The sequence below is a fragment of the Pseudophryne corroboree genome, chromosome 1 (genome assembly GCF_028390025.1).
Source record: "Pseudophryne corroboree isolate aPseCor3 chromosome 1, aPseCor3.hap2, whole genome shotgun sequence".
NCBI lineage: Eukaryota > Metazoa > Chordata > Amphibia > Anura > Myobatrachidae > Pseudophryne > Pseudophryne corroboree.
This window is the reverse complement of record NC_086444.1, coordinates 195,431,122-195,447,134: the sequence shown is the minus strand read 5'-3', so window position 1 is coordinate 195,447,134 and position 16,013 is coordinate 195,431,122. Positions and strand designations below refer to the sequence as shown.

The window sequence follows — 16,013 nt, the reverse complement described above, 5'->3', positions numbered from 1 at the left end:
GTCTATACTTCCAGTTTCCCATTGTTGTTTCTCAGTGGTGTTTGGGCAGATAAATCTCATCATTCCCCACCAAGTGGCCCTTTAATAGTATAAGTATGAACTCATGGGCATATGCTAGTGCAAGCATAGATGTAGGTACTCAGGTAACAGATGCACACCTGCTCCAATAATGTACTGTAAGTCACAAATCCTCACTAACAGATTTTATAGGCAACAAAGATGGCGATACCCTCATGGGCGAAAACGTGGCGGTTGGGTGTTAGTACTTACGAAAAAGCGATAAAACCCTAGTGAACGGGGGTCTATCGCATTTTCCTTTTAGTACATCCCGCCCTGAATAAGGCCCATCTATAAAGGATGCATGGACGGTGATAATCTTGCAGACATGTTTTGGAGAAATATATACAACCTTATCAGATTCCCACCTTGTGTTATGACATTGTACAGGACAAGTCGGTATTCTTCTCTCTCTTCAGGAATCTGATCGTCTAGCAGATGAACAGTAAAGCTTGCGTTCAGTACTGCCTATCCATTGTACGCCAAGAAAAACAAAAAAGAATGACTTTACAACTGGTTCACTATTCATTTTTTGTTTATACTATTACTTTGTAGTACGTTAGTTTTAATACAATCCTCTCTGGCATATACTCATGCTCGGAAGAGTTTTCCGATATAACCACCATCTGCACCAGTTTCATGCTGCAGATATTGCTCCCGGCTGTGAGTCTCATAGCACAGGTCTGCAGAAGCCAGAGGAGTTCCTCCGGTATTCCGAGAATTACAGCCAGCATGCTGAACGATTAAGTGAAACATACACTTGTCTATACATACGAAGAAAACATCAAAATGACACAGAACTGCGGAGAATTACACCCAGTGCAGCACATAGAATAGATTAAATACAGAATAAAAACATATTAAGATTTATTTTTCTAGCATGTAAACAATAAAATGGCAAAGACTGATACATTTATTAATTTGGGAAACATCTTTGACATTATAGCCGAACTATACAATATGCTAATCTTTCTATAAGAAATCATGCTATGTAACCAGTGGCGCCAAGGGGGGCGGGGTACTAAGCACCCGGGCACTGGCTTCTTGGGGTGGCACCACCCTCCCCCTTCTTACCTTCAATGTGCTGGGCTGCAGTTGGTCTGGGGAGGCTGCTGTCACTGGGCACAGCAATTTCCTCTGCTTGCAGGCAGGTAGGGGAGTGAGGGAGGCGGATCGCACTGATCAAAAACCCAATGACAACTCTAAACTATCAAAATAAAACTTCTAATCTTAAATCTCTGTATGTGTTATCTTTAATGGGCTCATTAAGGTTGTGTGTTTCATGCATTACTTAGATGCAATTCATAAAGTAATTGACCCGCAGTAAACTTGTTACAATTTAATTAGCTGCAGAGTATTTAACAGCTATTTTGCACATAAACAAATGCAGTAAATGTGTTGACAGGAGGACAAAAGTGTAAAACTATAAATTAGCACATCATGCTTACTATTTGCTTGGCGCCATATAAATAAATGTATACACATATAACAGCTTTAGCTATACAATTATACAGGGAAATATTCTGTCTATAAAACCGTTTTTATGATTAATAAATGATTACCTTTATATTGAATAGACTGACACATGCTCATTGCACTTACCTCTGGAAAGAAAATAAATCCTGTGCGGTTTTCAAAATTTAGTTCCACATTGCGTCCCGAAAGTTTCCAATTAACTGTCACATTCCCACGGCCAGGGGGAGTTCGCAAAACATGGAACAGCAGTCTTTCTCCTAGAGCAGCATGAAAAAATAAGAATTTACTTACCGATAATTCTATTTCTCGGAGTCCGTAGTGGATGCTGGGGTTCCTGAAAGGACCATGGGGAATAGCGGCTCCGCAGGAGACAGGGCACAAAAAGTAAAGCTTTCCGATCAGGTGGTGTGCACTGGCTCCTCCCCCTATGACCCTCCTCCAGACTCCAGTTAGGTACTGTGCCCGGACGAGCGTACACAATAAGGGAGGAATTTTGAATCCCGGGTAAGACTCATACCAGCCACACCAATCACACTGTACAACCTGTGATCTGAACCCAGTTAACAGTATGATAACAGCGGAGCCTCTGAAAAGATGGCTCACAACAACAATAACCCGATTTAGTTAGCAATAACTATGTACAAGTATTGCAGATAATCCGCACTTGGGATGGGCGCCCAGCATCCACTACGGACTCCGAGAAATAGAATTATCGGTAAGTAAATTCTTATTTTCTCTATCGTCCTTGTGGATGCTGGGGTTCCTGAAAGGACCACGGGGATTATACCAAAGCTCCCAAACGGGCGGGAGAGTGCGGATGACTCTGCAGCACCGAATGAGAGAACTCCAGGTCCTCTTTTGCCAGGGTATCAAATTTGTAGAATTTTACAAACGTTTTCTTCCCCGACCACGTAGCTGCTCGGCAAAGTTGTAATGCCGAGACCCCTCGGGCAGCCGCCCAAGATGAGCCCACCTTCCTTGTGGAATGGGCCTTAACAGATTTAGACTGTGGCAGGCCTGCCACAGAATGTGCAAGTTGAATTGTGCTACCAATCCCACGAGCAATCGACTGCTTAGAAGCAGAAGCACCCAGCATTGTTGGGTGCATACAGGATAAACAGCAAGTCAGATTTCCTGACTCCAGCCAACCTGGAAACTATATTTTCAGGGCCCTGATAACATCCAGCAACTTGGAGTCCTCCAAGTCCCTAGTAGCCGCAGGTACCACAATAAGCTGGTTCAGGTGAAACGCTGACACCACCTTAAGGAGAAACTGGGGACGAGTCCGCAGCTTTGCTCTGTCCGAATGGACAATCAGATATGGCTTTGTGAGATAAAGCCGCCAATTCTGACACTCGCCTGGCCGAGGCCAGGACCAACAGCATGGTCATTTTCCATGTGAGATATATCAAATCCACAGATTTGAGTTGTTTAAACCAATGTGATTTTTTAGGAATCCCAAAACTACGTTGAGATCGCCCAGTGCCACTGGAGACATCAAAGGGGCTGTATATGCAGTACTCCCTTAACAACTTCTGGACTTCAGGAACTGAAGCCAATTTCTTTCTGGAAGAAAATCAACAGGCCGAAATTTGAACCTTAATGGACCCAATTTGAGACCCATAGACACTCCTGTTTGCAGGAAATGTAGAAATTAACCTAGTTGAAATTCTTCCGTGGAGCCTTCCTGGACTCACACCCTGGCACATATTTTCACCTAAGTGGTGATAATGTTGTGCGGTCACCTCCTTCCTGGCTCTGACCAGGGTAGGGATGACCTCTTCCGGAATGCCTCTTTCCCTTAGGATCCGGCGTTCACCCGCCTTGGCGTCAACGCAGCTGCGGTAAGTCCCGGAACAGACACGGTTCTTGCCGAATCAAGACCCTTCTTAGTATCTCTTGAAGTTCCGGGAACCAAGTCCTTCTTGGCCAAACCGGAGCCACGAGTATAGTTCTTACTCCTCTCCTTCCTATCATTTTCAATACATTGGGTATGAAAAGCAGAGGATGGAACACATACACCGACTGGTACACCGACGGTGTTACCAGAGCGTCCCAGCTATTGCCTGAGTGTCTCTTGACCTGGCGCTTCAGGTGGGACGCCATCATAACCACCTTTGGTCTTTCCCAACGGTTTACAATCATGTGGAAACTTCCAGATTAAGTTTCCACTTTTCCGGGTGGAATTCATTTATGCTGAGGAAATCTTCCCAGTTGCCCACTCCCGGAATGAACACTGCTGACAGTGTTATCACATGATTTTCCGCCCAGCGAAGAATCCTTGCTGTCATTGCCCTCCTGCTTCTTGTGTCGCCCCGTCTGATAACGTGGGCGACCGCCATGATGATGTCCTACTGGATCAGCACCGGTTGACTTTGAAGCAGGAGTCTTCCTAGGCTCAGAGCATTGTAAATTGCCCTTAGCTCCAGTATATTCATGTGGAGAGAAGTCTCCAGACTTGACCACACTTCCTTGGAAATTTTTTCCCTGTGTGACTACTCCCCAGCCTCTCAGGCTGGTATCCGTGGTCCCCAGAACACAGTCCTGAATGCTGAGTGTGCTGCCCTCTAAAAGATGAGCACTCTGCAGCCCCCACAGAAGAGACACCCTTGTCCTTGGAGACAGGATTATCCGCTGATGCATCTGAAAATGCGATCCGGACCATTCGTCCAGCAAATCCCCTGAGATCTGCCGAATGGAATCGCTTCGTAAGAAGCCACCATTTTTCCCAGGACTCCTGTGCATTGATGCACTGATACTTGGCCTGGTTTTAGGAGGTTTCTGACTAGGTCGAATAACTCCTTGGCTTTTTCCTCCCGGAGGAACACCTTTTTCTGGACTATGCCCAGAATCATTCCTAGGAACAGCAGACGTATCGTCGGAAAACAGCTGCGATTCTTGGAATATTTAGAATCCAGTCGTGCTGTCGTAGAACTACTTTAGATAGTGCTCTTCCGACCTCCAACTGTTCTCTGGAACTTGCCCTTTTCAGGATATCGTCCAAGTAAGGGATAATTTAGATGCCTTTTTTCTTTGAAGAAACATCTTTTCGGCCATTACCTTGGTAAAAGGCCCGGGGTGCCGTGGATAATTCAAACGGCATCGTCTGAAACTGATATTGACAGTTCTGTACCACGAACCAGAGGTACCCTTGTTGAGAAGGGCAAATTTGAAACTGGAGGTAATCCTTGATGTCCAGGGACACCATATAGTCCCCTTTTTTCCGGTTCGCTATCACTGCTCTGAGTGACTCCATCTCGATTTGAACCTTTTATGTAAGTGTTCAAAGATTTCAGTTTAGACTATGTCTCACCAAGCCGTCTGGCTTCAGTACCACAATATAGTGTGGAAAAATAATACCCTTTTCCTTGTTGTAGGAGGGGTACTTTGATTATCACCTGCTGGATATACAGCTTGTGAATTGTTTCCAATGCTGCCTCCCTGTCGGAGGGAGCCGTTGGTAAAGCAGACTTCAGAAACCTGCGAGGAGAAGATGTCTCGACTCTCCAATCTGTACCCCTGGGATAATACTTGTACTATCTAGGGGTCAACCTGCGAGTGATCCCACTGCGCGCTGAGACTCTTGAGACTACCCCCCCACCTTGAGTCCGCTTGCATGGCCCCAGCGTCATGCTGAGGACTTGGCAGACGCGGTGGAGGGCTTCTTTTCCTGGGAAGGGGCTGCCTGCTGCAGTCTACTTCCCTTACCTCTATGTCTGGGCAGATATGACTGGCCTTTTGCCTGCATGCCCTCATGGGAAAGGAAGGATTGAGGCTGAAAAGACGGTGTCTTTTTCAGCTGAGACGTAACTTGGGGTAAAAAGGTTGGATTTCCCAGCTGTTGCCGTGGTCCCCAGGTCCGATGGACCGACCCCAACTAACTCCTTCCCTTTATACGGCAATACTTCCATGTGCCGTATGGGATCTGTATCACCTGACCACTGTCGTGTCCATGACATCTTCTGGGTGATATGGACAACGTACTTATCTTGATGCCAGAGAGCAAATATCCCTCTGTGCATCTCACGTACATATATATAGAATGCATCCTATTAAATGCTCTATATGAATAAAATATTTACAGTCAGGGAATCCGACCAAGCCAACCCAGCACTGCATCTCCAGGCTGATGGCGATCGCTGGTCGCAGTATAACCACCGTATGTGTGTATATACTTTTTAGGATATCTTTCCAGCTTCCTATCAGCTGGCTCCTTGAGGGCGGCCGTATCTGGAGACGGTAACGCCACTTGATAAGTGTGTGAGCGCCTTATCACCCTAAGGGGTGTTTCCCAACGCGCCCTAATTTCTGGCGGGAAAGGGTATAACGCCAATATTTGCTATCGGGGTAACCCCACGCATCATCACACACTTCATTTTATTTTATCTGATTCAGGAAAAACTACAGGTAGTTTTTTCACTCCCACATAATACCCTTTTTTGTGGTACTTGTAGTATCAGAAATATGCAACACCTCCTTCATTGCCCTTAACGTGTGGCCCTAATGAGAAATACGTTTGTTTATTCACCGTCGACACTGGATTCAGTGTCCGTGTCTGTGTCTGTGTCGACCGACTGAGGTAAATGGGCGTTTTTAACGCCCCTGACGGTGTTTCTGAGACGCCTGGACCGGTACTAATAGTTTGTCGGCCGTCTCACGTCGTCAACCGACCTTGCAGCGTGTTGACATTCTCACGTAATTCCCTAAATAAGCCATCCATTCCGGTGTCGACTCCCTAGAGAGTGACATCACCATTACAGGCAATTTCTCCGCCTCCTCACCAACATCGTCCTCATACATGTCGACACACACGTACCGACACACAGCACACACACCGGGAATGCTCTGACAGAGGACAGGACCCACACTAGCCCTTTGGGGAGACAGAGGGAGAGTTTGCCAGCACACACCAAAACGCTATAATTATATAGGGACAACCTTATATAAGTGTTTTCCCTTATAGCATCTTTATATATATCTCAATATCGCCAAAATCAGTGCCCCCCCTCTCTGTTTTAACCCTGTTTCTGTAGTGCAGTGCAGGGGAGAGCCTGGGAGCCTTCTCTCCAGGCTTTCTGTGAGAGAAAATGGCGCTGTGTGCTGAGGAGATAGGCCCCGCCCCTTTTTCGGCGGGCTCGTCTCCCGCTATTTAGTGAATCTTGGCAGGGGTTAAATATCTCCATATAGCCTCTGGGGGCTATATGTGAGGTATTTTTCGCCAAAAAAGGTTTTCATTTGCCTCCCAGGGCGCCCCCCTCCCAGCGCCCTGCACCCTCAGTGACTGCCGTGTGAAGTGTGCTGAGAGGAAAATGGCGCACAGCTGCAGTGCTGTGCGCTACCTTTAGAAGACTGCAGGAGTCTTCAGCCGCCGATTCTGGACCTCTTCTTACTTCAGCATCTGCAAGGGGGCCGGCGGCGCGGCTCCGGTGACCATCCAGGCTGTACCTGTGATCGTCCCTCTGGAGCTGATGTCCAGTAGCCAAGAAGCCAATCCATCCTGCACGCAGGTGAGTTCACTCCTTCTCCCCTAAGTCCCTCGTTGCAGTGATCCTGTTGCCAGCAGGACTCACTGTAAAATAAAAAACCTAAGCTAAACTTTCTCTAAGCAGCTCTTTAGGAGAGCCACCTAGATTGCACCCTTCTCGTCCGGGCACAAAAATCTAACTGGAGTCTGGAGGAGGGTCATAGGGGGAGGAGCCAGTGCACACCACCTGATCGGAAAGCTTTACTTTTTGTGCCCTGTCTCCTGCGGAGCCGCTATTCCCCATGGTCCTTTCAGGAACCCCAGCATCCACAAGGACGATAGAGAAACATGAAATGTACCCCATATTTCTCATATACAGCAGTTTATTGATAAATAGTAATAAAAAGTTACATATTGTTTAGGATTAGCGCCAAACTTGATGAGTTATAGCAGTGGTTCCCAAGTTGGGTGCCAGGGCACCTGAAGGAGTGCCATGGGTGCTATACAAGGACCAAATCACATTTTTGGTCAATGTGATTAGTAGCCATCAGAAATGGTTTAGCCTGTCAGAAAAGATGTGGACAAACAGAAGCGCAGCCCTGTCCAGGACCAAAGCAATGGATGACAAGTCAGCACAATTTACTTCATTTATAATTCTTACTGAATTTCTCAATAAGAAACATTTGTAATAGTGGTGCCATGAAAAAAATGATGGTACTCTAGGGGGCGACGTGATTCAAGAAAGCTTGGGAAACACTGAGCAGAAGAGAAAATTCAGTTTCCAATTTCCTAGAAATAATTTTCTTCCGTATCATGACAATCAAAAGCAATGCTTCTCTAAAGCTGGATATACACTACATGATGTGTCATGCAATCGTGGTACCTGCACAACTTGTGTAGTGTGTACACATAATTCATCTTTGATTAATTGTGTGGTCACATCTTCACATCTGATGTGCTGATGGCACGATGCAGCGTTTGATGTGGTGTGGTTACATTATTCATGTAATGCTATATTGTGCCATCTTACATCTGATAGTGCAGTGTGTGTACATGCACACAACATATCATTATATCGTATATGTCTTTTGCGAGATCGCCGGGTTGACGAAGGGTGTAACCAGCTTTACACTGCTATGTCCCTTCACAAGTCAGTTGTTTCACTTATTAGACATGTTTGATCATCACGACCGTTGTTCCATGCAGTGAACTTTACATTGTGCCCATAAGGGGAGTATTAAGAGCTGGGTGGGTCTTTGTGCAGCAAACCCCCTCACCATGCAACTCCCCCCATACCTGTTGCTATTGTACATGTGTGGTGATACGTCTACCTTTGCTTTTTTCGTGGTGTCATCTTTTCAGTGATACATTTGGACTGAGGGTGCATGAAAAGTGCCAAAGAGTATCAACATCCCATGACTTAAGGTCAGGCTGATATGACATTAGGTGCATGTTGTTTACTTGGCTCTATAAAAGGGTCTGCATATGCCCAAGTCTATCTCTGTGTTACTGGAGCATCACAGTCATCATGGTGAGCTAGACACAAATACCAATAGTCCTGAGAGTCTGGACAAAAATCCTTATGGTCAGGACAGTGAGACAGTCCCACCAAATTCAGGACAATTGTGAGGGATGGTTTATTTAAAAAAAAAAAGACTTGCACATTTGTTTGCACCTTTGGACTGTCCAGTCACATACTTCATTAGATTTTCAAGCAGCAGGATATTAATATGAATTAGACACAGATGACCAATAGGACGGTGGAAAAAAGGTACGCACCTTCTCGACCAATCAACGCTCTTGAGGCTCTGTGAAAACCAACCAGGCCAGCAACATTATCATTAGCTAGAATAACGATAGTAACAGTGCTGGAACTAGGGAGAATGCGGCTTCCTCCTTCAGTCTGTGTGAGTCCTATTACAATACTTTCATTATCCTCAGGCTCCGAGTCATCCAGTATAATCAATGTCACCACCTTACTTGTTTCACCTGTCAAATAAACACATCTTAGATGAAGTGATAAGCAAGATAACTGTGGCAAATGATAAAGCATAAGTACTTAGCAGTTAAAGAAAACAAAGCCTAAATATACTGTATGTCACAAAATATAATTTGAAACAGACAGGTTTTGTATTTTCTTATAAGTAGCTTTTATCATTCAATATAGAAAAAAAAGATTATATAACGTCAGAAAACAGCATTGCGTCCCATAGTAAAATGTGGAGAGCGCTCGTGATGCCAGAGAGGTCCACAGTGAAACTCCCACTGCTGCTGCTTTCCTGGGTCCAAAGGGTGATTGGTTTGCCAGTGCCAGGACCCCCTCACTTCCAGGCCTCGTACCGGCCACCCCACTCTATAGTTCTGTCACTGGGGGTAATTCCAAGTTGATCGCAGCAGGAAAATTTTTAGCAGTTGGGCAAAACCATGTGCACTGCAGGGGGGGCAGATATAACATTTGCAGAGAGAGTTAGATTTGGGTGGGTTATTTTGTTTCTGTGCAGGGTAAGTACTGGCTGCATTATTTTTACACTGCAATTTAGATTGCAGATTGAACACACCACACCCAAATCTAACTCTCTCTGCACATGTTATATCTGCCTCCCCTGCAGTGCACATGGTTTTGCCCAACTGCTAACAAAAATCCTGCTGCGATCAACTCAGAATTACCCCCACTATCTCAATGGTTACACATTACAAGCTGTCTCTGAACTAAGTATTATTGTGCATTACTCATCAACCACCATAACATCACATGCCTGAATCACCAGACTTAAAGGTCAGGCTGATTAGACAGCAGGTGCATTTTGTTTACTTGGCTCTATAAAAGGATGTACATATGCCCAAGCCTGTCACTGTGGTACAGGAGCATCACAGTGCTGAACTGCAGAGATTGATACCTTATCATATTGACTGTTGTTTATCATCTATCACCTGTATCCTGTCATTTTAAATAAAGCCTACTCTGGTTTGGAGTCAACTTGTGGATAAAACTCCTTACTTACATCTACTACACACCTACAGTATTAACTTCTAGGCATCTGCCAATAATTCTGTTCTTATAAACACTGCGCGTTATTGATAACAGAACTGCAAGCTCCCTCACAACAGATATAAACATGCATTCATAGGGGAGGTATTGAATTATACCCCCTACTAATTGCAGGGAAAAATCCCTGTGGCGTGGGTAAAGGCTATTCAATTAAATAGCATTTCTCCTGCACTTAAAAAGCAGGATTTATGCGCGGAAACCCACGGATTCCACGTAAACTGTGGTACAGTGTGTTTTTTCCCAGTGCACAACCTGATTTTGGTTTGTTTTTTTGTGGACGGTTCAGTTCAACTCTGGGGACTCGCGTGCGGGACTGTGGGGGCTCGTGCACGGGGAGTAACTGCAATCCAGTCCGGGTATTCAGTTTAATCAAGTCTGAGCAACCGCAAGCATGATTGCAGACACCTGTCAGTCTGCTGTTAAAATGGTTTCAGACACAAGAGACAGCGCTCCTGGTGGTGAACTATTTGCCCAGGTGATAGGCCAGGGGTAGCTCCTGTTGGGAATCCTGGATCAATGGTCTCTGAAGAATTTACACTTTGTATGCTAAGAACTGATGTAAATATTTTGTAACCTGTGACTTGCTGGTAACTGCTTATGTTCAGTTGTGATTTGCTTACCTGTGGAAAATCTGTGGAAAATAAACCTGCAGTGTGGAACTTTTACTCGGTGTATGTGATCCTTGTCACACAATGTCTCCAATGTTTGCCAACATCATACTATAGACTTGCAGAGCCATACGTGAGCACTGTATGAGTTTTGGCAGTGTAAATAATCTAGAACACTCTGATAAATCTAGAAAAAACTGACCCATTCATGAATATATGAATAATGGGCAGTAATAAATATATAGTAGCAATGGCCCTTGTAATACAATAAATATAGCAGTAAAATGATTAAAATGCTTTTTTTATCAAAAGTCTAATGGAAACCATTTCTCAAAATCAAGTAACTACTTGCTATGGCGGGCTATATGAAAACCTTATCGACTAATAGGCCTTACACGCTGGCCGATACCACTGAAAGATATGAACGATCTCGTTCATTAATAAACGAGATATCGTTCATATCTTTCAGTGTGTAGGCACCAACGATGAATGATGTGCGGCCCCGCGCTTGTTCATCGTTGGTGCCGGCTCGTTTAAACATGCAAGCCAATATGGACAATCTCGTTCATATTAGCATGCAGTGCTATGGAGCCGAGGGATGGGGGGAGTAAAGAAACTTCACTCCCCCCGTCCCCCACCACCGGGTCGGCGGGACATCGCGCAGTGTGTAGGGCCCATTTGTAATTAGTAACATGAAATATTCAATACGTTGCTTGATATACTTTAATTTCTAAAGACGTTTCTTCATAAAATGGGGTGATATGTTTATTGCATTTGGATGTTGGACACTAGATGGAGCTGTTATACATATATGGTCACATAGGCTTATGTTCCTTCTATCTAACTGGATGCTTCAACTTACTGTATGTCAGTTCTGTTCCTCAGATAAATGAAATCTTTCGCTTCTCATTCTACTTAGTCTTCTAGTTGTAATCTCTTATTTGTTTAAAGTTACACTGTATTTGCAGCCATTAACTATAGTTTATTGCTGTATTAATTCCAGTTATATATTTATCTGGGTGACTTACAGTACTTCTATAGCTATTTACAGTACTTCTATTGCTATTTCACACACCAAAAAGATATTACTTATGATATTCACTGGTATGGCTAAAATCTGGAAAAATGGAAAGGAAGGCACAATTAAAAAAAGCAAACACACCAAACCTCAAGCAAAACAAGGCTTCCATGCCATATGATAGTAACTGCGCCTTACTGATTGTACCTCATTTCATGTACATATACCTATTGGCTAGGTCCAGCTCTGGATCTGGATAATGGGTTTTAATATGCAGAATTCTGGATTTTCATTGACCTACATTTATTGATAGGACACTTGATTCATTAATTTGGAACCATAGCTCCTGTATGTTCCACATTTGGCAGAACAGTCCCAATTTTGGCGAATTATAAAGTGATTAGGAGTTTCATCCCGATCTCTGGGGTGTGGCAATATCGCCAAAGATGGCATTGATGAACAGGCTACTCAGTGTGTGGCTGGAGGGATCTGCCCACACATGGTACAAAAAGGAGGTCCACACAAGGCCCACACCTAAAGGGAGTCCTTTGCACAGAGCCCAGGGGAGGCTGGAGCAGTCAGTCAGTCCATACTGGGGCCACAGTGAGAGTCCAGTGTGTCTGGAGGCCAGGAAGCCAGTGTTCAGGCCTACGGGGTAGGGAGAACCCTAAAGACTGTGAGTTAACTGCAAAGGAGCAGGCCAGACTGTGGGACTCTGGGACTGAGCTTATGTTGCTGTGAAGAAGCCATGCCAGTGAGGCTGTGTCTGTGGGTAGTTGTGGCAGCTAACTCAAGCCAAGCTGGAGCCAGTAATATTCTTGTAGAGACTTTGTTTGCAGACTACGGAGACATACTAAACCTTGGAGAGAGATAAAGTGGACAGAGATAAAGTACCAGCCAATAAGCTCTTAACTGCCACATTACAGGCTGTGTTTGAATATTGACAGGAGCTGGTTGGTTGGTACTTTATCTCCGTGCACTCTCTCCAAGGCTTAGTACATAGAACCTTAGCTGCCCGAGGATAGTCATGGCGAAGCAGTGAGTCAGTGCCCTGAATGGGAGCTAGGTTGGTTTTGTTTTGTTTCTGCTGACAGTAAGGCATTAATTATTTTATTCACCACAAAAGCTGTGTGTGACTATGCACCTAGATACTGCACCAAAACACCCCGCTACCGATGTAATTACCCCAAGTACTCAGTGGCAAAAACAATTGTGTTTTCATGGTGGGGAGAGGGGTATACACACTTTGGAAAGTTTTGCTTGATGAAGGGCAAAGTGTCACAAACCTGTAGTGTTTTGCGGTACATATTATTTGCTGTAACGCCATCTAATCAAAATGGTCAGATCTGTTTTATAGCCATCAAGCTATTCATGCAATGATCAATATGTATTCTTATTCTGTATAAACCTTTACATTTTTATTTAAAAAGAAATGGGGAAGGGACATTAATAAATGTTATACTATGGAGATTATTCACCTTGTGTCGGCACATATGAATTTATCATCACACATTAGCACAGCACATCAGCAGTGATCCTGCAATTTGAATAATTCCTGTCCAGCACAGGAGTAACTGTAAGGCCATACATTTTACCGAAATGTCCCCGATTCTGCGATAGGCGGACACCGCGATGATCTGAGATTGCTCAGGACACCTGCAAAATCCTACATGCTAAATATCCCAAATACACGGTAGCGATAATTTCTGGGTCAGAATAAGTGAAGATTTCCAACATGCTGGATTTTGCAAATGATCCAAGCAAGTCATCGGCAAGATGGGGCATTGACCTATTTAACTGAAGATGTATGGGGTCCTTAACTAATAAATTACTGTAGCAAGGGCAAATGTAAAAGTATTTCTGGGTCACAGTATCCTCAGTATCTGTATCATGGGGGGTAATTCTGAGTTGATCGCAGCAGCAAGTTTGTTAGCAGTTGGGCAAAACCATGGCCCTCATTCCGAGTTGGTCGGTCGCAAGGCGAATTTAGCAGAGTTGCTCACGCTAAGCCGCCGCCTACTGGGAGTGAATCTTAGCTTCTTAAAATTGCGACCGATGTATTCGCAATATTGCGATTACTAACTACTTCGCAGTTTCAGAGTAGCTCCAGACTTACTCTGCCTGTGCGATCAGTTCAGTGCTTGTCGTTCCTGGTTGACGTCACAAACACACCCAGCGTTCGCCCAGGCACTCCCACCGTTTCTCCAGCCACTCCTGCGTTTTTTCCGGAAACGGTAGCGTTTTCAGCCACACGCCCCTAAAACGCAGTGTTTCCGCCCAGTAACACCCATTTCCTGTCAATCACATTACGTTCGCCGGAGCGAAGAAAAAGCCGTGAGTAAAAATACTTTCTTCATAGTAAAGTTACTTGGCGCAGTCGCAGTGCGAACTTTGCGCATGCGTACTAAGCGGATTTTCACTGCGATGCGATGAAAAAGAACGAGCGAACAACTCGGAATGAGGGCCCATGTGCACTGCAGAGGGGGCAGATATAACATGTGCAGAGAGAGTTAGATTTGGGTGGGTTATTTTGTTTCTGTGCAGGGTAATAAGAATTTACTTACCGATAATTCTATTTCTCGGAGTCCGTAGTGGATGCTGGGGTTCCTGAAAGGACCATGGGGAATAGCGGCTCCGCAGGAGACAGGGCACAAAAAGTAAAGCTTTCCGATCAGGTGGTGTGCACTGGCTCCTCCCCCTATGACCCTCCTCCAAGCCTCAGTTAGGTACTGTGCCCGGACGAGCGTACACAATAAGGGAGGAATTTTGAATCCCGGGTAAGACTCATACCAGCCACACCAATCACACCGTACAACTTGTGATCTGAACCCAGTTAACAGTATGATAACAGAGGAGCCTCTGAAAGATGGCTCCCTACAACAATAACCCGAATTAGTTAACAATAACTATGTACAATTATTGCAGATAATCCGCACTTGGGATGGGCGCCCAGCATCCACTACGGACTCCGAGAAATAGAATTATCGGTAAGTAAATTCTTATTTTCTCTATCGTCCTAGTGGATGCTGGGGTTCCTGAAAGGACCATGGGGATTATACCAAAGCTCCCAAACGGGCGGGAGAGTGCGGATGACTTTGCAGCACCGAATGAGAGAACTCCAGGTCCTCCTTAGCCAGAGTATCAAATTTGTAAAATTTTACAAACGTGTTCTCCCCTGACCACGTAGCTGCTCGGCAAAGTTGTAATGCCGAGACCCCTCGGGCAGCCGCCCAAGATGAGCCCACCTTCCTTGTGGAGTGGGCCTTTACAGATTTAGGCTGTGGCAGGCCTGCCACAGAATGTGCAAGTTGGATTGTGCTACAGATCCAACGAGCAATCGTCTGCTTAGACGCAGGAGCACCCATCTTGTTGGGTGCATACAATATAAACAACGAGTCAGATTTTCTGACTCCAGCTGTCCTTGCAATATATATTTTCAATGCTCTGACAACGTCCAGTAACTTGGAGTCCTCCAAGTCACTTGTAGCCGCAGGCACTACAATAGGCTGGTTCAGATGAAATGCTGACACCACCTTAGGGAGAAAATGCGGACGAGTCCGCAGTTCCGCCCTGTCCGAATGGAAAATCAGATATGGGCTTTTGTAAGATAAAGCTGCCAGTTCTGACACTCTCCTGGCCGAAGCCAGGGCTAGTAGCATGGTCACTTTCCATGTGAGATATTTCAAATCCACATTTTTTAGTGGTTCAAACCAATGAGATTTTAGAAAGTCCAAAACCACATTGAGATCCCACGGTGCCACTGGAGGCACCACAGGAGGCTGTATATGCAGCACTCCCTTAACAAAAGTCTGGACTTCAGGGACTGAAGCCAATTCTTTCTGGAAGAAAATCGACAGGGCCGAAATTTGAACCTTAATAGATCCCAATTTGAGACCCATAGACAATCCTGATTGCAGGAAATGTAGGAATCGACCCAGTTGAAATTCCTCCGTCGGAGCACTCCGATCCTCGCACCACGCAACATATTTTCGCCAAATGCGGTGATAATGTTGCACGGTTACTTCCTTCCTTGCTTTAATCAATGTAGGAATGACTTCTTCCGGCATGCCTTTTTCCTTTAGGATCCGGCGTTCAACCGCCATGCCGTCAAACGCAGCCGCGGTAAGTCTTGAAACAGACAGGGACCCTGCTGAAGCAAGTCCCTCCTTAGAGGTAGAGGCCACGGATCTTCCGTGATCATCTCTTGAAGTTCCGGGTACCAAGTCCTTCTTGGCCAATCCGGAACCACTAGTATCGTTCTTACGCCTCTTTGCCGTATAATTCTCAATACTTTTGGTATGAGAGGCAGAGGAGGAAACACATACACCGACTGGTACACCC

At 45.1% G+C, this 16,013-nt stretch overlaps 1 protein-coding gene across 1 annotated transcript in view; it reads right to left on the bottom strand.

Annotated features, from left to right (window-relative positions):
* Positions 1-16,013, bottom strand: part of ADGRV1 (adhesion G protein-coupled receptor V1) — a 1,000,765-nt gene that overhangs the window by 688,043 nt on the left and 296,709 nt on the right. The window contains exons 35-37 of the mRNA XM_063964002.1: positions 8,777-8,986; positions 1,660-1,790; positions 426-525 (exon numbers count right to left, since the gene is read on the bottom strand). Coding sequence (XP_063820072.1) covers positions 426-525; positions 1,660-1,790; positions 8,777-8,986 — 441 coding nt within the window. The remainder of the gene's footprint in view (positions 1-425; positions 526-1,659; positions 1,791-8,776; positions 8,987-16,013) is intronic.